The sequence below is a fragment of the Arvicanthis niloticus genome, chromosome 12 (genome assembly GCF_011762505.2).
Source record: "Arvicanthis niloticus isolate mArvNil1 chromosome 12, mArvNil1.pat.X, whole genome shotgun sequence".
Classification (NCBI taxonomy): Eukaryota; Metazoa; Chordata; class Mammalia; order Rodentia; family Muridae; genus Arvicanthis; species Arvicanthis niloticus.
This window is the reverse complement of record NC_047669.1, coordinates 77,652,142-77,679,449: the sequence shown is the minus strand read 5'-3', so window position 1 is coordinate 77,679,449 and position 27,308 is coordinate 77,652,142. Positions and strand designations below refer to the sequence as shown.

At 44.9% G+C, this 27,308-nt stretch overlaps 1 protein-coding gene and 1 non-coding gene across 11 annotated transcripts in view; both read right to left on the bottom strand.

The window, feature by feature from the left end:
* Window positions 1-1,727: 1,727 nt before the first annotated feature.
* The window catches only part of B3galt5 (beta-1,3-galactosyltransferase 5), an 80,992-nt gene continuing 55,411 nt past the window's right edge, over window positions 1,728-27,308 (bottom strand). For 7 of the 10 annotated variants that reach the window (XM_076943210.1, XM_076943207.1, XM_076943213.1 and 4 more), the window contains 2 exons: window positions 7,298-7,473; window positions 1,728-6,484 (listed from right to left, as the gene is read on the bottom strand). In XM_076943210.1, the coding sequence (XP_076799325.1) occupies window positions 5,555-6,484 (930 nt within the window). In that variant the 5' untranslated portion in view covers window positions 7,298-7,473 and the 3' untranslated portion in view covers window positions 1,728-5,554. The remainder of the gene's footprint in view (window positions 6,485-7,297; window positions 7,474-27,308) is intronic. The other 3 variants (XM_076943214.1, XM_076943215.1, XM_034515870.2) reach the window with 1 other exon arrangement.
* LOC117718322 (U1 spliceosomal RNA) lies at window positions 17,184-17,347 on the bottom strand. The gene has a single exon (XR_004608020.1). It is a non-coding gene; the product is annotated as a U1 spliceosomal RNA (small nuclear RNA).

Genomic DNA, 27,308 nt, shown 5'->3' with positions numbered 1-27,308 from the left:
AAAACATTTCCTCTCTCCAAGACTCTGAACCAGGCGCTTCTCATGCATGGGGTCTCCTCTTCCACATTCCAGAACCAACAAATCACAAAAAAAAAAAAAAAAAAAAAAAAAAAAAAAGCATTAGCTGTTAACAGCTCACCTTTGGCACCATGGTTTAATATAATATTTGAAATCTCAAGTCAGAAAGAAATGAGGAGAAAATCTTGTTTGGTTCTGGTGTTTTCTCTGGTAGACAGATTGCTGGAACTGAGCCTCACCACCTGAATAATATGGAACTGGGCTGCTCCTGTCTGAGGCCGCTCCCAGTCTGCCATTCTTGGCTCTCACCTGAGGCACATAGGTTTGCCTTCCACAGTGTTTGAAACATTTGCCACCTCATCTACCGGGCCACCTGGCCCAGTTTCTGGGAAGTCTCCACCTCCCATCTCACAGTAGAGAGGCTAGGATAAGAGACACATGCTTCTGTACTCAGCTTTACGTAGGTTCTGGGGATCCAATCTAAGGTCTTCTTGCTTGGGACCTTTATTCACTGAGCCATGTCCCCAGCACCTCTTCCAGCTTCTTAATAATCCAGTGCAGACTACAGAGTCTGTCATGACGCAGAGGCATACAGGATGACATGCCTTGGGAGATGGTGAAGAAGCAGGCTGGACATCACCCCCTCCTGTATGCTAGAAGTAGTTACCACAGGGAGGGTGCTGTCCCTTCACCAGGATGGGTCAGAATGTACCCAGTGAGAGAAACAAGCTGAGAACAGAGAGCACAGGGAAGGCTGTCCTTTGGAATAGTTTTTGCACTAAGAGAGAAAGAGACAGGACTGGAGAGGAGGAGACCTGGAGAAATGCCCATGTAAACAGGGAGAACATCCTGTGTACTGAGGGACTATTCTAAAGGGGAGAGACAGGGCACTGGAACCGAGAAGAAATGATGTTGAGAGCCTCTTTGGAGAGGCAGCAAGACAGGCATGCAGGGGGCACAGGACCAGCCTTCACAGAGAGGCAAGGCATAGCTGGTGGGTGAGGGATGAGCAGAGCCTTTGGAAGCTGGTTCTGCACCTCCATGCACAGCCCTGTGGCCTCTCTGCTGCTTCCAACTTGTGTTTGGTTTCTGAGACTGGCAGAGGGGCCAGACAGCATGGAGCATAGGTGCAGAGACTTAAGGGCTACAGCGTGAGACATAAAAGTCATGCTAACACAGAGGGAAGCGTTTCCGATTCATCCACCTTAGACACATCAGAGATCCAGGATCCAAACTGTACCTCTGAAACAAATAATTATCAAAGACGCCAAAGGCGCACCCAGCCAATTCATAATATTAATTTCTTAAGCTTAAACAAAAGTAATAATTTCAAAGTATAATTGCCTACTAATGTCTGGATTCATAATTACCAATAGCACCACACACACACACACACACACACACACACACTGCTCCCTCAGATGCTGCCTGCCCTAAAGCCCTCCAAACTGTAGTTTTATGGCTTTGTTTCCAAAAAATGATAGAAACAAGAAGTCCTTGTATCTTTCAAAGATAAGCAAGGATCTTCAGCAATACTCTCTAAGCATACAAAATCAAAGCCAAATTTAAAAACAAAACAAAATATTTTTCTGATTTTTCCAGGTACAAATATAAGTGGAAAAAGAAAAAAAAAAAAAGCGCAATTTAGGCCATACATACATTGCTAGCTTCAGAAAGCTGAAGGTTAGAACCACCCACATACATTATGCTGCTTATAACTTAATTTTTATTAAAGATAAGTATCATTAACAAATCATAAATACATACACCTGCTCCCAAAATACAATATCAGAGCCTGTAGAATCTCCTCCACATACAGGCAAATGACAATTCCAAACTCCATTCAATGACATAGACATTTAATTTTTTTATCCTTTAGGAAATCACATTTGACCTCAAAGTGTCTGCAGCTGCAGATAAGTCGTTTGCAGTTATGGAAGGCATTTTTTATGTGTTATCTCCCCCTCTGATAGTTCCCTGAAGGAGACCTTAAGCAGCTTCTGGGGTCCCCTCTGTGTGGTACAGAGGGGTGGTAATGGATGACATCCAGGGCAGGGTAATGTGAGAAGGGTCTGATCCCATGCAGCTATCACCCTGAGCATCTGGTTTAGCTTCATCTGTTACTGTGACAAAATCAACTTGGAGAAGATGGGGTTTATTTGGCTCACAAGTCCAGGTTGCGCTGTGTTATTGCAGGGAAGTCAAGGCAGAACATGAAGCAGATGGGCGGGCAAACCACAGTCCCAACAGAGAGGTAAACACAGATCCTTGCTTGCCCTCCGCTGGCTTTCTCCTCTCACACCAGTTAGTACACCCTGCCTAGGGAATAGTGTCACCCACAATGGACTGAGTCTTCCTACATCAACTAATAGTGGAGAAATAATTTCTCATTAAAACTCTCTTCCAGAGATAACAGTTAAAACTACCCAGCACAGCATGTGAACTGCAGGCACCAGGCTGCAGGCACCAGACCCGCTAAAGGAGGTAGTAAAATGCATGGTGCAAAACAACTCAACAGGGGCTGGAGAGGCACAGTAGGGGAGCCCTGATACACAGTAAGGCTCCATCCCCAGCACCAAAAACCACAAAACAATATCACAGAAAAAGCAGGTATATGACATTTGGCCACAAAATCCATTTTCTATTCATATTTAAAAGTGTTATACCTGGTAATTAGAAATTGCTACTTTTAATGGACTTAAAACCTTTTGCTATTTTTATTATGTTTCATTCTAACTTGCTTGTGTCAGGTTCACATAGCCCTTCTCAACTCTGAGCTTGGATGGTTTCACCCTTCACCTCCAGGAACAATCTAAGGCCAGGTCAGCTCTGAGGGTCTTATCCTGGGAGTTAGATTAACAGGTGGGGTAGTAGGCAGACCTGGGGCAAGCCCCCAACAAATTTTTCTATTGAATTCCCAACCAAACGAAAGTATTTTTGCAAATAATCCCAAGAGGGTTTTTTTCCTACTACAGCTGTACCAGTGTCCACACACCTGTAACGGTGTTCGCACACCTGTGCCAGTGTTCCCACACAGGGATTTGCATCGTGGAGAGCAACACAGAAAATTAGAAAAGAGTCTCAGAGGTCAGTGTTTGAAGAAGTCTTGCCAAAAATTATTTTGTTTACATGTTACTCATTATATCTTTGCATGCACATGTGTGCAGGCACCTATGTGCCACAGTGGGCTTGTAACGATTAATTCTCTCCTTCTACCACATGGGTCTCAAGGACTGAACTCAATATGCCAGACTTGGCCACACATGACCTCATGGTAAGGCTGTCTAGATGGGGAGGTCAGGGTGTGAGAATTCCACGGATAGCCCCAGGGCCAAGTCACAGGAAGACAAGCAGAACCAGGAAGAGTAGACCAACACTCAAGACAACACCCAGAACAGAGGTGGCAGCAACAGAGGTGCAGGCAAAACGAGATGCTGGTGACTCCTGGGGTAACACCAGCTCCAAGCTTCTGAGAGAGACAAGCACATGGGAAAGGCGGTGGTGCACCAATGGAGAAGGCTGAGTGCTGTGTCTGTGCCACATCTCAGCCGCTGGGTGAGTCACTGAGTCACATCAGCTGCCTCTGCTGACAACCAGTGTGGTTGTAAGAATAAAGAATGCCCACTTGCAAAAGACAGTGGCATCTTCAATGCAACAGCAAGTGTGGACACAGGTGATCACATCTGCTTAGGATCCAGAACGCTGTGCATATACTAGAAGAACCTATGCCCAACTAACTGTCTTCTCAGCACTAAATGCTCACTTCAATCTGCTGTCTGCAGACCTAACCTTGACCTTGTTCATGATGGATGCAAAGAGCAATATGGCTAATAAAAGGAAGGTCGGTGCATGGCAGCTGGTGCCAGGTGCTGATGCCAGCTCTCCCATCCTCTAGACAGCAACACCACCACATAGTTACAAGCTTTGGCTTTCCCCTCTCTCAAAGATGTGGTTGGGTTTGGTTTTGATCGTGTATGTAGTCCATAGTACACACCCCGGAACAAATACCCTTTCTCTTTACCTGGTTCAGAATTTCACATATTCTCAATAAGGGTCCAGAACTTGGTGTTGCATGATTTTAAAGAATGTCACAGACAGAAGAATTTTCCTCAAAACTTGAGAAAGAGATTCATAGAAGAGACAGGAACAAGTGTGGAAATGAGGCCCTGGAGGCAGCTTCCAGCTTCCTCCCACCTAACGGTGTTCCGACAGTTAAGTTTTCCTGAATTCAGGTGAGAGCACATTCCAACATGTATGACTACATAACCACATGAAGCCTTTGCTCCAATCACACAGTAAAATCTAGAAAAGTAAAGAGCTGTGGGAAAGCAGTAATTCCTGTGACACAGAGCAAGATTACATGTCTGGTGACTGCCTGAATGGCCAAAAGATCCCTGTTTTTTACACAGCTCTGAAAACCTTCAGAGGTGGGAACACCTAGCTGGGAACAGAAAGTTAAATTCCAAATGGCAACACTCGGCATGTCTATGACTACATGATAAATTCAGGGTGAAGAAACAAGGTCAAGAAGGACCATAGATGCAGGAAAAGCCCCTAGACTGGGCCTCCTTCCTTGCTCTGTATCTCAGGAGCTTAGACCTAGCCCAGGGCCCAGGAAAACTCCTGGATACCCAAACAATGTCTGTACCTGGCTGCCCTTGAGTTTGAACTTAGAGGTCTGAAGCGCCCCAGGGCTGCAAATGGTCACTAATAGTACATCCATATCAGAGTCGGCTCAGTGGAGACATCTCCCTCACTGGGATGTCAGCAGTGTGGTCATTCTATATAGTAAGACTCAGCAGGGGCTTCTCAGCCTGACTTTCATGGTTCTATAAGCCAGCTTCCTTCTAGCATGGAAGTGAGTTACAGTGACTACAGTCATGCATGTCTCCTGGGATCACACTGAGGACACTTTAGTTATCAAGTGGTTAATCTATATTAACTCAGTGCCCAGCTACATCATTCGAGCAAGGGGCAAGGCCTGAGAAAGCTGGTTCATCTCAGTTTTAACATTCAAAAAGTACAAGGGATTGGAAAGTGAGGGGCAGGGGCCTCCGGAAAAGGACTGAAGGATGCTACTTAGCTGTAAGACTCCCCCCACAATTTCTCCCACCACCACCTTCTCCCAAGGTATGGGACACCCAGTTGGGGACCACCAACTGAATCCTGATACCACTTGATTCTCATTCTCACTCCGTCTACAGGCTGTGAGTCTTTGAACGAGTAAGTGACCCTGGCTGCTGGTTCTTAAGCTACCAAATGGGGATGACCACATCCAGGGCTTCTTCATATGTATGCTGAGCCCTAAAACGAGTGGATGAGGGGTGTACTGCAAAGGCCTGAAAAACTAAGATCTGTTATTGCTCTGGGAGCCGAGTGGGAATAAGTCGTTCCCACTTTTGTGGATATCCTTTCTCGTGTGGCACCTCCTCATCCTCTCTCTACCCCAGACAGTTCCCAGCAAGACCATCCCAGATCTTCCCAAATCATCACCAAAGGTTATCAGAAGTTTGTCCTAGGCACCACCAGGCTCCCCTCAGACAGCAGGACAGTCCTCTTCTTTCGAGCTCTCCAGTGCCTGCCAGTAAGTGAGCAGGTCCTGGGGCTTCATAAAATGGCACGCCACAATTTTCTGAAAGCGGCACACAGAGAAGCGTAAACCACCGGGGAAGAAGGTCTGTTTGGTGTGCAGCTCCTCAGGCCGGATCTTCAGCTTGGCCAGGCAGAGCCCAACAAACACATCCTCCAGCTTGATGAACGGAACACTCTCTGACACATTGTACACTTGGATGGCGACGTCGCTGGAAAAGACGTAACCAGTACCAGAGCAAAATGGCGGGTACCTGTCCCAGGGATACTCAAACTTACTAACAAACCACTTGTTGAACTTCTGCCTGATGGGAAAGTCGTGGGGCTTTATGTAGCCTGTGAAGAACCCGGTTGTTTTGTTTTTCTTTAGCAGCAGTTCGGTCAGATAGCCAACATTCACAAACATGTCCGAGTCTGTTTTCATCACAAAAGCTGTCTGAGGACAAAAGTGGTAGACCCATTCCATACCCATCATGGTCTTCAGGGTCAAGTTGAAATAGGCGTCCTTGAAATCCTTCTGGATGATGTCACGGTGCTGCTCGCTCTCCAGGACAATGGCATCCATGTCCTCAGTGCTCTCTGAGGACCCCAGAAGGAAGAAGGTCCTCACCTGTTGGCCCTGCACTGATGACTCTCTACCCCACGTCTTGCGGATGGCCATACGAGCAGCTATCTGCTTGTGGGATGACGTCACCAGCAGCACGAGGAAAGGCGGCTTCTGCTTGCAGTCTATATCTGGAAGCTGAAGAAACTTCCCGTGACTTTTCTTGAAAACAAATGGGAGTTCTTTGAAAGAACTCTCCACGCTGAAGTACAAGCAGAGTGCGCCCATCATGAGAATGGAAGCATAAACTAGTCTTGTCTTTGTGTGGGCCATCTGAAAGAGCAAAGACAAACAGCCAGGCCTGAGAAGTGTCAGGGTAGAATAATACAAACCTGAACACATAAACTGAAAAAATTGTATAAGTTTACCAAGAAAATTCCCAATGCAATGGGATTCTAGACACTGGTCCCAGTTCTGGGGACAGCCAGCCCCTCGCAGATGAGCTATTCTGATGACTCCATGACAAAGAATTACACAAAGTAGCTAGACAGCCTACAGGTCTGGAAGCCGTGCATTCTGGATGTAAACACAGGACTGTCCATAGACTTCTCTGTGCTCAAAAAGCAACTCTTAAGAATCTGAGTTCGTGATATTCTCATGTGTTTGAACTCTTACAGCTGATGGTGCAGTTGTACAAGAGTATAGAGCCCCTTAGGAGATGGGGCCCAGCCACAAGAAATGAGTTCTTGGGGACAAGCGTCCTCTCTCTGCCTCCTGATCCACAAGATGTGAGCAAGCAAGCTCACACTCCTGTTATCATAACTACAAGCTGCTCCCTGTGGTATATATGTCTTCCTACCTCAACGGAGTATAACCTCAAATCATGAATAAGTCGTCCTTCCTCTGTGACCATTTCTTCTCATCCGGTGTTCGATCATGGCTATGAGAAAAGTCGTGAACACAGAGCCACATCCAATTTTCTGATTTACATACTTACCTTGAAATTCTAGAAATCTGTGAATGTCTTAAGGCTACTCTTTAAACCATCCAATCTGGTTTTCTTTTATCATCTGCCTGCTCCTCTTTCACAGTAGGTTTGGGAACAGCTATGTCAGTGTGGTCATACTGAGAAAGAAAGACACTCACCTTTGCCAGGTAAAAGCTCAGGTCCGTCCAGAGGGCTAAGCCACCGGGTAGAAACCAAGAGGAAATAAATTCCTTTTGAAGAGAAGTGGGTGAACAAGGTTCCACCCTACCTTCTGAAACTACCTTTTGGACTTGGTTCGTCTACCAAAAGTGATGATTGTGTCTCTCAGAAATAACTAAAAAAAGAAAATAAGAATTCAAGTTGTTCACACTTTACTAGAGGACTTGACACTTCCCCCTCCCAGTGTGACCTTGAGCAAGTGTTTGAGCTGCAATCCTAGCCTCAGTTTTGTCACTTCTAAAATGTGTACAATGGACACACAAAGCCAACCCCATGAGTAACCTGCCTACAACAACAAATATCTGAGAATTCTCTTGAACCTCTCCGGTGAAGACAGGATTTGTGGTGGTTTGAATGAGAATGGCCTCCATCTGTCTAAATGTCTGAATATTTTGTCAACAGTTGGTGTGACTGTTTGGGAAGGACTAGGGGATGTGGCCTTGTTGTATGTCGCTGGAGGTGAGCTTGAAGGTTTCAAGGGCCCACAATCTTCCCAGTGTTCTCCCTTTCTTCCTTATGGTCATGGATCCAGATGTGAACTCTAAGCCGTTCCAGCCACCATGTCTTTGCTCTGCCATCATGGACTCAAACCCTCTGAAACTATAAGCCCAAGTGAACAGTTGTATGAGCTCCTTTGCTCGTGGTGTTTTATCACAGCAAGAGAAAAGTAACACAGAAGTTGGTACCAGGAGTGGGATAAAGCTGGATAGACCTGACCTTGTTGGGTTCTGGAGGAATGTAGAAGACAATGGGACTTTGGACTAAGAAGCTGTAGCTGTAAGCTGAGCTTAATGAGCCATCCTAGTGGGAATGTGGAGGACAGTTCTGTGGACTGCCTCTAGAGGTTTCAGAGGAGAACAGTATCCATAACCCAGGCAGAAACCATTCTTGAGATGTTTTGGCAAAGAGTGTGGTCGATTCCTGCCCTTGTCATAAGAATCTGCCTGAGATTAAATTGTAGACTGAGGGATTGATTTCACTGGCAGAGGAAATTTTAATACAGCCTAATACTAGTATTGACTTTGCTACATGGTTATTTGTAATTACTCCTGTGCAAATATACAAATACAAAAAAAAAATGCACAGTTTGAGGAGAAAAAGAATACCATGGAATTTGATGTTGGAGCCAAGGCTTATGCTAAAAGAGATAAGGAGATTAAAGAAAGGCCTAATCCAAAGTGAAATAAAAGGAGGTGTCCTCAGGCCAGGACCCTACCCAGCTAAGCTCTCAGCTTGTGAGAGGAAAGGGCATCTGGAGTTTTCTGCTCCTAAAAAGCAACAAAGGAAAGATAGTGTGAACATGATTCCACGGGGCTAGCCAAACTTGAAACTGTTGTCCATGTGATTCTGACTTCAGAGTCATGAATGGTACATGGATAAAGGATTGTGGAGTCTTCCTCTGTGCTTAGGAAGAGCTACTAAGGCTAAAGAAGTCCCTTCGTGAAGGCCCTGAGAGAGCAGGAAGCCCTGAGAGGCCATTGCATGAAGTCATGAAAGTGAAGCCTGCATTGCATGGAGACTCCAAGACGTCAGACATGTCAGAGCCACGGTATCTACCACAGAGAGCTACACACAGGGAGCATGAGGGAGCTGTATGTTGCAGCAAGCAGAGCTGGACGAGAAGAGCCAGCTAAGTTCAATGACATTGGATCTAGAGCCACAGGATCTGGACTTTGCTGTGCTTATTTTCAGTCTTGTTTTTATCCACTATTTCTTCACTATGCTCTTTACTCCCTTTTGGAATGGTAATATATATTCTCTGTCATTGTGTGTTGGAAGTATGTAATACGTTTTTATTAGATTTTATAGGTGGTTATAGTAAAGAGATTGCCTCATTTCAAAAGAGACTTTAGACTTTTAAACTCTATTGAGACTATAGGGACTTTTGAGGTTGGACTAAATCTAGTTTTCAGTATTGGTGTGGCTACACACCTTTGGGGTCTGAGAGTGGACTATAGCAGTTTGAATGAGAATGGCTCAGAGCAGTATTCTCAGAGGATCCAAATGACAACCTACAGGAAAAATACCTTCACCAACCCTACATCTGACAGAGGGCTAATATCCAAAATATATAAAGAACTCAAGAAGTCAGATGCCAACAACCCAAATAACCCAATTTAAAAATGGGTGTGTTAGTCAGACTTCGATAGAGTCACAGAACTTATGGAATGTCTCTATTTATTAAGGGAATTTACTGGAATGACTTACAGTCTGCAGTCCAACTAACCCAACAACGGGCAGCTGTGAACAGGAAGTCCAATAATCTAGTAGTTTCTCACAAGACTAGATATTTCAGCTGGCCTTCTGTATAAGCTTGAATCCTGAAGTAGGTTCCAACAGATGTGCTGGCCAGTATGTGCAAGCAGGAAAAGAGAGGCTTCCTTCTTCTAAAGTCCTTATGTAGGGCTCCAGCAGAAGGTATGGCCCAGATTAAAAGTGTATACCACCATGCCTAGATTTGGAACTTGCTCTGTCCCAGGCTGGCCTTGAACTCAGAGATCTACTTGCCTCTGTCTCTTGAGATTAAAGGTGTATGCCTTGCCTGGACCTAAGCTTTTCATGACCACTATGCCTCAAGATCTGGATCAAAAGCATGTGTCATCCCATGTCAAGATCCGGGTCAGAAGCCTGTGTCTTCCAGCCTCAGGATCTGGATCACAGCTGGGCCCTCCATTTCTGAATTGTAGTTTATTCCAGATGTAGTCAGCCAAGTTGAAAACCAGAAACAGCCCTCACAATGGGGTTCAGAATTAAACATAGAATTCTCAACAGAAGAATTTCTAATAGCTGAGAAACCAGCCATCTGAATTAACCTGGACCCCCAAGATCTCTCAGACACTGGACCACCAACCAGGCAGCATACACCAGCTGATATAAAGCCCCCAACACATATACAACAGAGGACTTCTGGGTCTGGGTTCAGTCAGAGAAGAATCACCTAACCCTCAAAAAACTGGAGGCCCCAGGGAGTTTAGAAATCTGGTTGGGTAGGGGGTGGAGGATAGGGGCATCCTCATGGAGACAGGGGTTTGGGGAGGAGGTATGGGATGTGGAACAGTCAGAGGGTGGTCGGGGTGGGAGGGAATAAGTTCTGGAGTGTAATAAATAAATAAATAAATGACAAAAAAAGAAAGAAAAAATGTTCAATGTTTTTAGTCATCAGGGAAATGCAAATCAAAATAACTCTGAGATTCCACCTCACACCTATCACAATAGGAAGATCAAAACTTTATGCTGGCAAGGTTGTAGAGTAAGGGGAATACTCCTTCATTGGTGGTGGGAGTGCAAACTTGTGCAACCACTCTGGAAATCGATTTGGTGGTTTCTCAGAAAGCTTGGAATAGATCTTCCTCAAGACCCAGCTATACCACTCCTGAGCAAATACCCAACAGATGTTCCATGATCCCACAAGGACACTTGCTCAGCTATGCTCAACTATGCTCAACTATGCTCAGCTATGCTCATAGCTGCTTTTTTCATAATAGCCAGAGACTGGAAGCAACCTAGATGCCCTACAAGTGAAGAATGGATACAGAAAATGTGGTTCATTTACACAATGAACTACTTCTCAGGTATTAAAAACAAAGAGATCATGTATTTTGCAGGCAGATAGATGGAACTAGAAAATATCATCCTGAGTGAGGTAACCCAGACCCAAAATGACATGCATGGTATGTACTCACTGATAAGTGGATATTAGCCATAAAGTACAGGATAACCACAATACAACTCACAGACACAAAGAAGCTAAGTAACAAGGGGTGCCCAGAGAGGATGCTTGAATCTTTCCCAGAAGGGGAAACAAAATAGATACTGGAAGTAGATGAAGGGAAGGAACTGGATGGGAGAAGGGATGGGGAGGGAAACAGGGAAGGAGGATCAGGTATAGGGAGAGCAGAAGAGAGAGAGGGGAAACCAGCAGGGGTTTAGGGGGCATCTCTAGGACATGCCAGAGACCTGGAGCTGGGGGAGACTCCAGAGTGTCTAATGGGGGTGACTCTAGCTGAGATCCCTAGCAGTGGGGATATGGAGTTGGTATCTCTAGAACATTCCTCAGAATGCACAGGAAGCATCATTCAAGGCGCAGTGCAACGATGTCATACAACTCAGTTTACACCAGGCTGACCCAGGAAAACCGATGTTTGATATATGTCTTAGGGTTTTACTTCGGTGAACAGACACCATGACTAAGGCAAGTCTTTAAAAGGACATTTAATTGGGGCTGGTTTACAGGTTCAGAGGCTCAGTCCAGTATCCTCAAAATGGGAATATGGCAGCATGCAGGCAGGCATGGTGCAGGAGGAGCTGAGAGTTCTACATCTTCATCTGAAGGCTGCTAGCAGAATACCGACTTCCAGGCAATTAGAATGAGGGTCTTAAAGCCCACGGCCACAGTGACACACCTACTCCAACAAGGCCATACCTACAGGGTCATACCTTCTAATACTGTCACAACCTGGGGTGAGCATATACAAACAATCGTAATATGAAAGTGGAGGCTCCCTACTCATCTTATTGAGAAGGTCTCAGGACTCAAGGAGAATGCTGAGGCAAACCATCCTTTTACAGGAGTAATTTGTTATTAGAGTTATTAGGGTCATTGATGCCATGGAGAAAGCTTGGCAGGGTTGGGGGGAGATCTGAGAAGAGTTCACGCCCATATGGCAGAGTGGAGGGGGGTACCTTTTGTACAGCCATCAGTCCCCAGGAGATTGATCATCAACCCACTGAAAGTCTGTGTCCACCTGCACTGCTCACCTAAATCACCAAAAGGCACAATAGCCTGTTCCAGGTCAGAAGAGACCACAGGAATAACCATAGTCTATTCTTACCTAATCTATGAAGAATATTGCCCAAGATGCTGGGGAGATGGCTCAGCTGGTAAAGCACTTGCTAAGCAAACCTAAGAGCCTGAGTTGAATCCCTAAACCTCATTTATAAAGCCCTATGATAGCATCTGGTCTGGCATCTAATGCCTGTAACTAAGTGCCCTTCACTAGAAGAACAAGCTGACATACATCTTATCCAAGAAAACTGGCACAAGGACACAGTTGGTGCAGACTCGAGAAGCAAGAAACAGACCCATACAAAGGTTACATCTACACACTGAAAAAAAAATTAATACCACCATTGTGCTGGCTAGTTTAATGTCAAACTGACACAAACTAAAGTTATCTGAAGGGAGGGAATCTCAATTGAGAAAATGCCTGCGTAAGATCTGACTGTGGCACATTTTCTTAATTACTGATTAATGGAAGATGGCCCAGCCTATCATGGGTGATGCCATGCCTGGGCTGGTAGTCCTAGGTTCTACAGGAAAGCAGGTTGAGCAAGCCATGTAAAGCAAGCCAGTAAGCAGTACCCTCCATGGTCTCTGCATCAGTTCCTGCCTCCAGGTTCCTGCCCTGCTTGAGTTTCTGTTCCCACTGTTTCCAGTGATGAACTGTCCGATGGAACTGTGAGTGAAATGAACCATCTTCTTCCCAGGCTCATCACAGCAATAGTAACCCTGATGAAGACATCTATTTAAAAGGATGTATTGAAAACAAATACCCAGAAGCCTCAGTGACCATGAAACACCACCATCACTAGTGTGGTGGTTTGAATGAGAATGTCCCTCATTGGTTCAAAGATTTGAATACTTGGTCACTGGGAGGTAGCACTATTTTCAAGAGATTAGGAAGTGTGACCTTGTTGAAGTAGGTATGGCTTTGTTGGAGGAAGTATGTGTAGGGGTGGGCTTTGGGGTTTCAAAAGCCCAAGCGAGTTCCAGTGTCTCTCTCTTTCCAACACCTGTGGATAGGATATAGAACTCTCAGCTACCTACCGTGTCTGCCTGTGTGCCGCCATGACCAGGAGGCTAATAGACTAAATCTCCGAAACTGTGAGTCAGCCTCAAATAAATGCTTTATTTTGTAAGAGTTGCTGTGGTCATGGTGTCTCTTCACAGAAAAGAACACTGACTAAGACAATGAGTCATGAGAAAATGAAACAAAGTCAGAATAAAACTCGCTGAGCGTGATCAGGACGTGCAGCGACATCCAGACTGACTGATCAGGAACCACACAGCGATACTCACACTGACCAGGATTAAGAAGAATTGCATGCTCAAACCCTCCAGTGGGTATATATTACAAGGAATTCTTCGTTAGGAAAGCCCCACCTGCTTTGGCAGCATCCACCCAAGGGGGACACACATGTCCTGACTCAGCAAACATCTCCTGATCCTCATCAACAGAAATTAGTACTTATGGACACCAAGAGATTCAGCCTGGAGCACTCATAGCAGCATGGCTTATAACTGCCAAAAAATGCCTCTGCATTCCAAACAAGAGAGAAAACACCGACTTACTTGCAAACAGAAAGTTTAATACAAAAAAAAAAAAAAAAAAAAAAAAAAAGGCTAGTACAAAGGCTCTACCATGAGGGGAGACGTAGATGTACAGCTACAAGGAAAAGGACCTTAGGGTAAAGGCAGAGCCTGCAGTTCTATACCACGGGAACATGCCTGAACACACAGACACACACACATGCATATATATACACATGCACATATGCACACACATACATACACATATACACATACACACATACATATATACACACACATACACACATATACATACACACACATATGCACACATACATACACACATACACACACATACATATATACACACACATACACACACATACATACACACATACACACACATATATATATACACACACATACACACACATACATATATACACACATACACACACATACATACATACACACAAATGCACATACACACATACATATATACACACATACATACACACATATGTACCTATGCACACATACACACATACACACATATACATACACATGTACATATACACACATAGATACACACATATACACACACATACATACAAACACACAGAGAGACACACACATACACACACACAAACAGAGAGAGGAAGGGAGGGGAGAGTGGGAGGAAGAGAGGGAGGGAGGGAGGAAAGGAGGGAGGGAGGGAAGAAGGAAAGGAGGGAGGGAAGAAGGAAAGGAGGGAAGGAGAGAGGGAGGGAGGGAGGAAAGGAGGGAGGGAAGAAGGAAAGGAGGGAAAGAGAGAGGGAGGGAGGGAGGAAAGGAGGGAGGGAGGGAGGGAGGGAGGGAGGACTGGAGCACCCTGGGCTGCCTAGGAAAGCTGTTTGCAACTGCCCTCACTGCTGCTCTAGACAGGGTGACCTTGCTCAAAAGCTGCTTTCTACTGGATGCTGATGGCACCATCACCACAGGAGCCTGTCATGCCAGCAGGGCCAAGCTTCAAGGAAAACTCTTCCCCCTACAAGATTTCTCTGGCACTGGCAAGCTTTAAGAGCTGGACTCTGAGCAGCAGTATTCAAAAGGTCCATATCTGCTTTCATAGTCTGTGAGAAAGGGCAGGGCCACAGCAGGAATACACTGATGCCCAACACAACAGCTGTCAGGAAATAACACCTGAAATGCCACAGAGCCATAAAATACAGACAACGTATGCACCACATGCTAACACAACAGACACTGTGTGTGTGTGTGTGTGTGTGTGTGTGTGTGTGTGTGTGTGTGAGAGAGAGAGAGAGAGAGAGAGAGAGAGAGAGAGAGAGAGAGAGAGAGACTGTCCATGAATGCACCCATTTATCCAAAGCAGAACAAGGAAAAACTTTTTATTGTAGAGGAAGTCAGAACAGTGATTATCTTTGGTGAGGAATTGTTGACAGGGAGGGACACAAGGAACCTTCTGGAGGGCTGAATACATTCTATTCTTGCTCAGAATAGTGGCTACAATGACATAATTATGTTAGGACTCATTGGACCAGACAGCTAAGACCTGTGCCTTTTGTTATAAGCATATACACTGAGAATTGTCCTGCCACCTTCAAGACAATATGAGACCTTCCTTCCCAGAGAGTATGGGGGGAGGGTGCCCTCGTGTTCCTGCCCTGCTCCTGTAGATGAGTGGGAGCTAGCATTTATTAACCTCATACTCTATTCCGTGAACACTTAATTTAATTACTTCACCAGCCTTTAGATTAGATCTCTTAAAAATGAGAGGCTGGAGAGATGGTTCAGTGATTGTCAGTACTTGCTATTCTAGCAGAGGATCTTGGTTTGGTTCCCTGAATAGACACGGTGGCTCACAACTGTCCTGTTCCAGAGGATCCAGCATTATCTTCTAGCCATCATCTTCTTCTGCATAAACGTGGTGCACATACACACATGCAGGCAGTCATACATGTACCATAAAAATAAATTTTAAAAAAGTAAGAGATGCAGTGTCTTAGTTAGGGTTTTACTGCTGTGAACAGACACCAGAACCAAGGCAACTCTTAAAAGGTCAACATTTAATTGGGGCTGGTTTACAGGTTCAGAGATTCAGTCCAGTATCATCAAGGCCAGAGCATGGCAGCATCCAGTCAGTAATGGTGCAGGAAGAGATGAAAGGTCTACATCTTCATCTGAAGGCTTCTAAGAGAAGATATGCTTCCAGGCAGCTAGGACAAGGGTCTTAAAGCCCACACCCACAGTGCCATTCATAGTCAAACAAGGCCACACCTCCAAATAGTGCCACTCCCTGGGCTAAGCATATATAAACCATCACATTTCACTCCCTGGCCGCCATAGGCTTGTATGAGTCTACGGGGGCCATACCTAAATAGAGCATAATACAAAATACATTTAATCCAACTTCCAAAGTTCCTGTAGTCTATAGTAGTGTCAACAATATTAAAAGTCCAAAGTTCAAGGTCTCTTCTGAGATACATCCAATCACTTAACTGCAATTCCCAAAGCAAGACAGGAAACCAGCTGGGCAAAATTCAAACTCTGCATCTCCATGTCTGATGTCAAAGTGGTCTTAAGATCTCCAACTCCTTTTTCATCTTTGTTGACTGCAAAAAACTTCTTTCTCCTGGCTTGGTTCCACTCCCTGTTAGCAGCTTTTCTCAGCAGATAGACCACATCTCAAACATCTTGGGGTCTCCAAGGCAACTTCAATGTTATAGCTTCGTGTTTCAGTGTCTGGGATTCACACACGATCTGGACTCCTCCAAAGGGCTGGTGTCACTTCTCCAGCTCTACCCTCTGTAGCACTCTAAGCTCAGGTTGATCCACTCCACTGCTGCTGCTGTCCTTGGTGGTCATCCCATGGCATTGGCATCTCCAATACACTGGAGTCTTTGGCTGCGACAAGGATTCACCAATAGCCTCTTATAGGCTCTCGTCATGATGCCAAGCCTTAAGTCCTTTGCATGACCCCTTCAGTCCTGGGCCATCAACTGTAACTGAGGCTGCACCTTCACCAAGGGCCTTCCATGGCCTCTCACAGTATCAAGCCTCAGCTGCTCTTCATGACCCCTTCATGCCTTCAAAGCCAGTACCACCTGGGTGATTCTTACATATTACCAAGTACAGCTGCAGTACAAGGTACAACCTTGGCTATCTCTCTCTGGAACACAGCTTCTTTGTGCTCTCAGAAAACACTTCCCAGATTTCACCTCAGTGATGCTGGTCTCTGATTAATCACCACTAATTTCTCCACTCCAGATAATGAGCATCAATTGCCCCAATAGTCTCTTCTATTCTAGAATCTAAACCCAGAGCCATGTGGCCAAAGCTGCCAAGTTCTGCTGCTTGCAGGAGCTGGAACAAGGCCCCTTGTTCTATTACATCATCACCAGCTTTCTGTGTTTCAACTCCTTCACTGTCTAAGCTTGGCTGCCCTGGATCTTGCTCTGTAGACTGGCTTTGAACTCATGCCTGTCTCCTTTTTTTTTTTTTTTTTTTTTTTTTTTCAGGGGAGAGCGCAAACGCAGTCCCCCACTACCACAAATTATGCAGTCGAGTTTCCCGCATTTGGGGAAATCGCAGGGGTCAGCACATCCGGAGTGCAATGGATAAGCCTCACCCTGGGAAAACCACCTTCGTGATCATGGTATCTCCCCTGCCAGGTAAGTATGTCTGTCTCCTAAACAACGGGATTGAAGGTGTGAACCACCACACCTGGATCTAAAACTTCCTGTTTTCCAGGCTGACCTTGAACTCAGAGGTCAGCTTGCATCAGTCTCCTGAAATTAAAGGCATATACTACCATGCCTGGTCCTAAACTTAGCTGGGTGGGATCTTGCCCCAAGGTCACCACTCCCTAAATACAATTTAATATCTGAGAACAGTATTCAGCTCCATTTCACTTCCTGGTGCCCCTTTAATACTTGAACCATAAAATGCATTTTTCCTTTCTAAGCTTGCTACGCTTGTTCAAAATGCTCTTCATGAGACTTACTTGGAAAACAATATTTCTGCCCGGCTTTTTTGAGATTTCCTTTGTCAATGTAATTAATATAAATCTCATTACCTTAGCCTCAGGTAGACTCTTCAGACAGGCAAAAAGCAGCCACATTCTTCACAAGAAAAATAGTTTCTACACCACATGCTGAAATTCTTCTTCACTGAACCCTCTTGGGCCAGGTCTGTACAGTGTAAATCTTACTCAGCAACAAAGTCTTCCATATTCCTACTAGGATGGCCCATTAAGCCTCAGTTAAACCATTCCACTGCTTTCTAAATCCAAAGTCCCCAAATCCACATTCTTCCAGACAAAAGCATAGTCAGGCCTATCACAGCAATACCCCAGTCCCTGGTACCAATTTTTGCCATAGTTAGGATTTTACTGCTGTGAACAGACACAATGACCAAGGCAACTCTTATAAGGATAACATTAAATTTGGGCTGGCTTACAGGTTTAGAGGTTCAGTCCAGTATGATCAAAGCCGGAACATGGCAGCATCCCAGCATGCATCGTGCAGGCAGAGCTGAAAGTTCTACATCTTCATCTGAGACTATAAGGAGTCTCCCTTCCAAGAAGCTAAGATGAGGGTATTAAAGCCCATACCTACAATGACACACCTACTCCAACAAGACTACACCTCCTAATAGTGCTACTCCCTGGGCCAAGCATACACAAATTATCACAAGAGGTGAAAGAGAAAAAAAACATGTTTTGCTTAGGTCATCTATAATTGAGCTGGAGGAAGGGGACAAGTGACCTCAGGAGGAGAGCTAGCTGGAACTTGACACTTACAATGGTACCTTCTTGGTGGCAGCAACTCCAAGAGGAGGAGCTCAAGGTTAGTGACATTCTACTAATTATCAACCATAAGACACTGGCCTCAGCCTGGGGCCTGTGCCACCTATGGCACATGCCACCAAAAAAAGGACCAGAGATGAGCTTGAACCCCAGGATGCATGTGCACAGCCCATGGTCTGCTCTGTCTAACACTGAGTTCTCCAACAAGCTGTTGGGCTTCTGGGTAACCCAGATTCCTCATCTGTTGATATGGAGTGAGAGGCAGCCCTACTTGAGGCTTAAGATATCCCTAGCCACTGAAAAGGCGTTGACACAAAGCACAGGATCTATCATAAAGAACTGTGGGTGGCAACTGCTCAATATTTCAGGGACATATTCCCTCGTGCACTATGGTAAGCTTCCTATGATATAGTCCTGTCCCTTTGGGGCAGATGTAGGAACTGAAAACAGGATAGAAGGCTGGCACTGTCTCTAGCCAATAGACTGGAAAATGCAGGTTGACTGAGTTGCTTTCTAGAGTGACAGTCACATTTCCAGAACCTATCTGGTTACCAACCTATCTTGCACACTAAGTACTCAGTTGACCTAAAAGGAAGACAGGTGGCACTTTGTAAGCCCAGTGTAGAATAACCCTGGGCTCGCTTCTACTAGGACTAAAACCAATGGTGCAGTGGTGTTAGGGCTAGAACTAAGGTTAGTATTAGGACTAAGGTTAGGTTAGAGTTAGGATGAGAACTATTGTTGAGTTTAGACATTCAGTCATAGTTTTCTCCCCTCCTCTCCCTCTCCTTCCTCTTTCCCTTCTTGTTGGGGCCTAGGCTGGCCCACTTTGGGCGGCCTAAAATGTTGCGGCCCTCTCCACTCCTCGCTTGGCGGCCATTGTTTCCTGGCCCAAGCTGCCGCTCCGGTCTTCAGGTCAGGGTCTAGCAAGAGAGAGAGTGAGGACGGACTCGAGGAATGGAGACCAGAGTGTGATTCAATCCCGTTTATTCTTCAGTCTCTCTTCCTAGTCCAAGTCCCAAGTCTTGAGTTCCTAGTTCCTAGTTCCTAGTTGTACTCAATCTAGTTCCTAGTTGTACTCCTCTTGTTCTCTTCCGAGTGTCTAATGTCTACTCCTACTCCTAGTGTCTGAATCTCTGTTACTCCAAATTGTTCTCCCAGTTGTACTCTCTAAAGTGTCTGATTCTCTGATCTCTCTTCTGTCTGCCTCTCGTCTTTATATGTCTCAATTCTAAGCCACGACTTCAGGTCACGCCTTTAATCATGCCCTTAGGTCTTGTCTCTAAATCTGATCTCTAAGTCACACTCTTAAATTACACACCTTTAATCTCACACACCCAAGGAAAGTCCTGGGTATCTAAAGCAAGATGTTATCAGAGTGTGCTCAGCTGTTGTAGGCTATTGTAATCCAAGTCTCATGTCAGGGTATATGGCTCAAGATGGCTGCAAAGCTGATAGCCGCTTTCTGCTAAAAGTCTGCTCCCAACACCTTCTCCAGCACTAAGCTTAGAACCAGGACTGTAGCTGTGTTAGCCTTAAGCTCATGTCAGAATGGGAGATAAGCTTATGGATAAAGCTGTGTTAGAGATGGAACTAGGTTTAGGGTTCTGAACGGGACTAAGTTAAGGATGGGTTTAGGATAAAGATAGTGTTACTGTTAAGATTAGGGTTGGGGTTATGCTTAGGCTCAGTCTCAGATTTGAATAGGGTTGGGGTTGTCTTTTAGGTTAGGGCTAGAACTAGTGACATGGTTCAGGTTAGAGTTAGAGTCAGTTTGGGTTCTGGTCATGGATGTCTTCTGAGATATCAGAATCTGCCTGGGATTTCTGTTCCTTTCTCACTGAGAAGGAGACTACTGGACAGATCCCCTGACCATCTCTCTGTTCTGTTCTCATTGTTCACTCATGATTCCTCATTGTCCCCCATCAACAGGACTATTTCCTTAGCACACTGGCTACCTCCATGCTTACAGCAGAAGTGTAGGAAGCCGCGGTTAGCGGTGATACCATTCCGCCATTGCAAGATGGCACTGACATCCCGTGTCTCCACAAGTAAACAACTGACTGCGCAGGTGCAAAAGGCAAAAAGCGTGCCCAAGTCACTGCCCATCCCGGGGCATATTATGGGTAATGAGTGAACAGCCAATCAGAAGTGAACACGTCACTCTAGGGTGTATATAAACAGTGCCTTTTCTGGTCTTTCTGTCTTTCCACTTCTGCTTATACAAGAAGTAAAGCCTTGTTGTAGTAACCACCCGAACATTGCCTCACGTGTCTTTTTCGAGGGCGAAGGGGACTGGGAGGGGCTCGGAACACAGAAGAAAGGTCACAGACTTCCATAACACCTCATGCCCAAGAAATCAGCCTCTGAATCCTGCTTTCTTGAGAATGGCTAGGGGTGTTCTCTCTGCAATAGCCCCAATAGCTAAACCTCCTCTGAAGAACATCCCTGAAGAACTAGCTTACCCTCTTACGTACAGCTTCATGTTCCCACTTTTTTTTTTTCAAGACAGGGTTTCTCTGTGTAGCCCTGGCTATCCTGAAACTAGTTCTGTAGACCATGCTGGCCTCAAACTCAGAAATCTACCTGCCTCTGCCTGGCAAGCGCATGGTTAAAGGCAGGGCCCCCCACTGCCTGGCATGTCCCCACTTTTCACTCAAAAAATAAAAAACACCTCATCATTCAGCTAGCATTTTCCAGTCCTTCAGGAAGAAAAGAACATCACATGTTGATTTCCTTGGAGGAAAGATCATATACAAAGAAGTTGCCTTTGGTAATTCAGTCTGAAGCTTGTTAAGCCTTTTGACAAGAGTTCCCTGCCAAGCGTGGCTTTGCCTTAGCATACTGCAGGAAGAAGGAAAAGCAGCATTCATTGAGTCACCAGGGAGATGGGTCAGAAGACAGCAACAAATGAGCCTGGGAACAAAGAAGAGGCAAAGACAGGCATGCATCCGAGGGTGGCTTCTTGCTCAGAATGGGGACTCAGAAAGAGCAGCAAGTTTATGACAAGACTGCATATCAGAGTTTTATGCCATACAAGATTTGCCTGCATGTTCTCTGATGGCTCTCCCTGCTTGCTGGGCTTACGGAGGCTTTCTATTGGCCAGTGTCCTCTGGTTCTGGCCAGTGGTGAACAACAGCAGAAATACAAGGGAAGGGGTCAGTATTCCAAACACCAGGTTTCTATCTGGCTTTGTCTGACCAAAGGGTTATTCTCTGAGGTGCTCCTTCATCAAATGGCCCCTCGGTGCAGCCATATTTCCCCTGGTGTTACATTCCAAGTCTTCCCCACCTCTCTGGGGCACTGTATGCTCTGTCAACATTGTTGTGCCTTAGGTGTTTGTTGTGTTTTGAATGAAAATGGTCACTGTACATTCATATGTTTGAATGTTTGGTCCCTAATTGTTGGAACTGTTTCAGTAAGGATTAGGAACTGTGTCACATGAGGTGGGCTTTGAGGTTTCAAAAGCCCACACCAGGCCTAGTCTCTATCTCTCTATCTCTCTATCTTCCATCCATCTCTCTATTTCTATCTCTTTCTAACTCCAACTTGAAGATAAGATATAAGCTCTCAGCTACTGCACCATGCCTGCCTGCTTGCCTGCCTGCCTGCCTGCCTACTGCATGCTGCCATGCTCCCTCACCATGATGGTCATGAACTCACCTTTGAAACTATAAACAAGCCCTCAATTAAATGCTTTTGTCATGATACCTCTTCATAATAGCAATAGAAAAGTAACAAAAACAGTCTTTTATTAATCACATTAGGAGAGAGTGTATCTGAGGCTTCTCCGACTACACCATCCTAACTGTTTGACTTTAATCAAGTTTCTTAAAACCTTGAGCCTCTGTGTCTTCAAGCTTAAAGTAAGAAAGATTATATTTAGCTATAAGAATGTATTTACAGAATAAAGCAAACATATTGAAAGGGATTTTAAAACTAAGATGAACTTTGCACATGTGAGTGGCTACTGCCTTAAAACAAAGAATCTGTACATTGTGAAGCTTGATTTCAGAATTACAAGCTTTATTCTCTGCAAACAGCATGTCTAGTGTTACAATATGAAAGAAAAAATAGGGTCCCTGCTAGGTTTGTAATTTACACACGAGAATGCAATGACTGGGTATGGCTTGGAGGCTTGGTGCATACTTATCTAGTATGCACAAGGCATTGAAGAAGACAGGGATTGCTGAAAACTTAAAAATGGAAGTTTTAGCTATGTCTCTGTAGACCATTTAAGAAAGCAAACTATACTAGACTATTCTAGAAACATATCTTGAAATTATATTTGTACATGGATTCTGTGTCGATTACAAATATTTGTGCCAAGATCTCAGTTCAAGGCTAATCAAGGTACCCCATAGCCATATCCTGTTAACTAGCACGAGCTGATTTTAACAGAAGCCAGAGAAGTCAGCTTCATTTCATAACAGGAAGTTACAGTTTTAAAACAGCCTTTCCCTTCAACCTGTGACTACCTTATCACAGTGGTGACAAACACTGTTGAATCATTTCTGCTTTCACGGTCCCTCATTACCATGGGACCAAAGCACAAGAAAGATGGCCAAAGCAAACCCTCGTGGAGTCCAGTGGGTGGGAACACCAGTCTACTAAGTTCACACTCTGATAAACCAAGATGGCCACTCCCCTGAACCCAGCAATTCATCCCTCAGCCTTTTCGTGAAAAAAAAAAAAAAAAAAGCAAAGCACAGTAGCCATTTTCCAGGGGCAATCTTTGTGGTCAGGAAAGTTAGCACAGCTTGTACATTATTGTCTGTGATTCTGCCACGTGCTCTCTCATGCTTTCTTAGTGACACAAGCCACAGCAGCTTCAGGTGGAGTTCAACCCAGGAACCCAGGAATATCACCGTTGTGTTGGTGTCTGCCTCATCTCTTCTCTTAGCTCTCAGAGTTGGAGGACAGGCAACACTTGTCAAAGAAGGTTAACATAGACTCTGACTCTGAGGCTACCCTCTCCAGCATCTAAATTTCTGTTGAATCCGATTTTAGCTTCTCACATGTACATCACTCCAAGTCTGGCTGAAAACACATGGCCGTGCTGGAGATGACTTTGCCAGGAAATCTACAGATTTTACTGCAGAATGATTCACAGCTAACATGCAACACATTTTACAACCTTGTTAAAATTGTTAAACATTGCTAGTTGTTAGAAAGTCCTCCAATTTGGTAGAAAGAGGCCTCCTGTGTTTCCACAGGTGTCTGGCTTTCCGTGTCGGCTGACACGGAACAAGTTGGGACTGTTTTCCCATGAAAACACAAAGTCATAATTTTGTCTACTGATTTTTTTTTTTTTTTTTTTTTTTTTTGGTTTTTCGAGACAGGGTTTCTCTGTGTAGCCCTGGCTGTCCTGGAACTCACTCTGTAGACCAGGCTGGCCTTGAACTCAGAAATCCACCTGCCTCTGCCTCCCAAGTGCTGGGATTAAAGGCGTGCGCCATCACTGCCCAGCTGATTTTCTTGATAATATATATTCTACTTGTTTAAAAATCAGTTTTTTTGAGGAAGTGGGGAAGTGGCCCAATGGATAAAGGCCTTTCTGAACAAGTTTAATGATTGGAATTCGGATCTCTAGTATCTTTATAAAGGCTGGGTAGACATGGTGGCTCATCTGTCATCCCAATACCATATAGGCAGAGTCAGGGGATCCTTACCTACCTAGAGTGCAGTGGAGCCCCTGAACTGAAGTTACACATGATTTTGAATCATCTTGTATGTGCATGCAAGGAGTCAATCAGAAAGAGCAGCCAAATTCTTGAGCTCCAAGTTCAACAAGAGACCCTGCCTCAGGAGAATAATTGAGGAAAACAGCCAATATCAACATCTGAACACACAGGACACATACACACATACACACACACACATGCAAAAGCAACACACACATACATATGCAAAAGCACAACACACTTGACACACATGACACATACACATGCAATAGCACAACACACACATGCAAAAAAATCAATTGGGGGAATAAAATCTTAATTTTTATGCTAAAATTAGTGAGTTGTAAGCACTACTTCCAGATTCTAGCTGCTTTCAGCTTAAACCAACATCGTTGTTGTTGTTTTTACATATACTTCCACACATCAGCACAACCACATCAAATTTAAGAAGTGGACTGTCATCCTGGTCACAAGGAAGCAATTAACAGCAAACTTCATAAAGATCAAAACTTCTAACTACTTAGAAAGAAATAAATTTGATCCTAGGAATGGAATACAATCCAAGCACTAGGGAGACCAGGAATAGAAGATCTTGAGTTTTCAATGAGTGTTACTGGACAGTGAAGAGAGAGGGGGAGAAAGGGAGGGAGGAAGGGAGGGAGGGAGGGAAGGAGGGAGGGAGGGAAGGAGGGAGGGAGGGAAGGAGGGAGAAAGAGAAGGAAAAGGGAGGGAGGAAAGGAGAAAGAGAGGAAGGGAAGGAGAGAGGAGGAAGGGGAGGAAGGGAGGGGGAGGGAGGGAGAAAGAGAAGAGAAAGGAAGAGAAGAAAGGAGGGAGGAAGAAGGAGGGAGAAATAAAGGGAAGAAGGAAGGGATGAAGAAGAAGGAGGGAGGGAGAGGAGAAAGGGAGGGGGAGGGGGAAAGAGAGGAGGGAGAAAGGAAGGGAAGAAGAGAGGGGAGGATGGAGGGAGAAAAAAGGGAGGGAAGGAAAGAGGGAGAAAGGAAGGAAGGGAAGAAGAAAGGAGGAAGGAAAGAAGGGCAAGAGACAAGAGGGAGAGAGAGAGAGAAAGGGAGAGCCAGAGCTAGAGCGAGACCAGAAGCGAAAGAAAGAACGAAAAGGAGAGCGTGAGCGAGCAAAAGAAAGATCTAGAGGGAGAGCGAGGGCAATGATGGGTATCCAACAAATTTGCCACAGAGGACAAGAAAGGGGCTACAGAGCAACCCAGGGGCCCACAATGGCTATAGTAACAACACCGCAGTGTCAGAACCTCTTCACACACACGCCCACTCTGCTCAGGTCTGGCTCTCCACAGCCCGGCAGGCTATGAAATTCTAAGTCCCCCGACTGTGCCTGAAGGCTGGGTAGAGCAATGTCTGACATTCACTAGATGCACTGAGAGACAAATGTGGCCACCACACTTCTTACAAATCGGTATTCAATGTCCCCAGCACCGTGGGTTCCAGATGGGTAGAAAAGGAAAAGTGGATAGAGATGCCTCCTAGGCTGTGGAAGATGAAAGCAAACACTGAGAGATGCTAACCCTGACCCTACACTTCTCCCTGTCTGACTCTGAGAAGTCCCTGGCGTCACTGAGAGCCAGTAACTTCAATTTCCACATCTGGGTTCAGAGTCTAGGTGCCTCCCCTCTTGATGTTTAGTCTACTGTTGTTGTGATGTTTGAATTTCATCTTATTTGTTTGTATGTATGTCTGTGCACCACATGCATGCCTGGTGTCTGCAGACGCTAGAAAAGGATGTCGAACTACTATTATTACTATTGTTTTATGTGTAAGACGTGGGCGCATGCGCTACAGCGCAGGTGCTACAGCGCATGTATAGAGGAAAGAGGACCATTTCGTGGCCTTTACGTGGATTCCAGAGATCGAATTCAGGTCACTGAGCTTGTATGTTGGCAGATGCATTCATTCAACTCTTCGAGCCATTTCACTAGCCCAGTTTCAGTCTCTTTAAGACACTGACAGAAACTAGGGTGTGGTGGTTCCCACCTGCAAGCCCAGCACTCAGGAAGTTGAGGCACACCAAATCTGAGGCCAGCGTAGAAAACACAGTAATGACTTCCAAGCCAGTCTGGTCTACAGAATGAGACCCTGACGAAAGAAAGAAAGAAAGAAAGAAAGAAAGAAAGAAAGAAAGAAAGAAAGAAAGAAAGAAAGAAAGAAAGAAAGGGAAAAGAAAGAAAGAGAGAGAGAGGAAGGAAGGAAGGAAGGAAGGAAGGAAGGAAGGAAGGAAGGAAGGTAGGGAAACAGCAACAACAAAGAACAAACAAAGAACATAGACAAGACTCCCTTGAGTTTTTCTGGCCTGTGAAAAAATGGGCAATGAAAAAAATGGAAATTACATCAAAAGCAACAATGCCTCTAAGAAAGCACCCCAGCGCACTACAGAGGCTCACCAGCTACTGCTTTTCCTTTTCCTAATGGCTTATATTGAACCTTATACTAATGTCTACATTTAATTGGATAATGGCTGAAGGTGGCTTAAGGTTGTTTGGAGTGAGTCTGTTGTAATGGACTGGCTATAAAATGTGTCACAGCCTCGTTTGTACCTAGGTACAGTGATCACTGTTTGGGAATCAGCTCCAGCCTCATCTCAGACACCTCTGTGCCCCCCACCCCTGGGAAGCAGAACAGCCTTGAAGCTTCCAGCAAAAGGCAGCACATAGTCAGCCCTTTTTTTTTCTTCTCTCCCAGCAGCAGCCACTCCTCCTCTCCATCCCATAACTTCTTCTGTTCAGTGTGTATAACAGCTGATCCTGTCTGACTGAAACCAGAGACGCAGAATCTTAGTCTTCTGACAGGATAGCACCAAATTAACACTAAACAAGTGGAACTGACCTACACTTAAAATGCCAAAGAAAGGCATAGCAATTGATCAAATACATGATTACATTCAGTTTATGTTCATTGACATGGCTACATCTTCACATTTACCAAGCTCTTGGCAATAAAGATTAGGCAAGGAGATCTCTTAATGATTAAAGTAAACACCAAATTGTACAAATTCCAAATTTCTAGCTGCTTCAAGACTAAAACAGAGGCTTGGAATCCAGGATGAACAACAAACAGATGGAAACACTGTTTCTAGATGGTGAAACAGAAAAGGGAGGAAAAACCTGAGCCTGAAAAATATC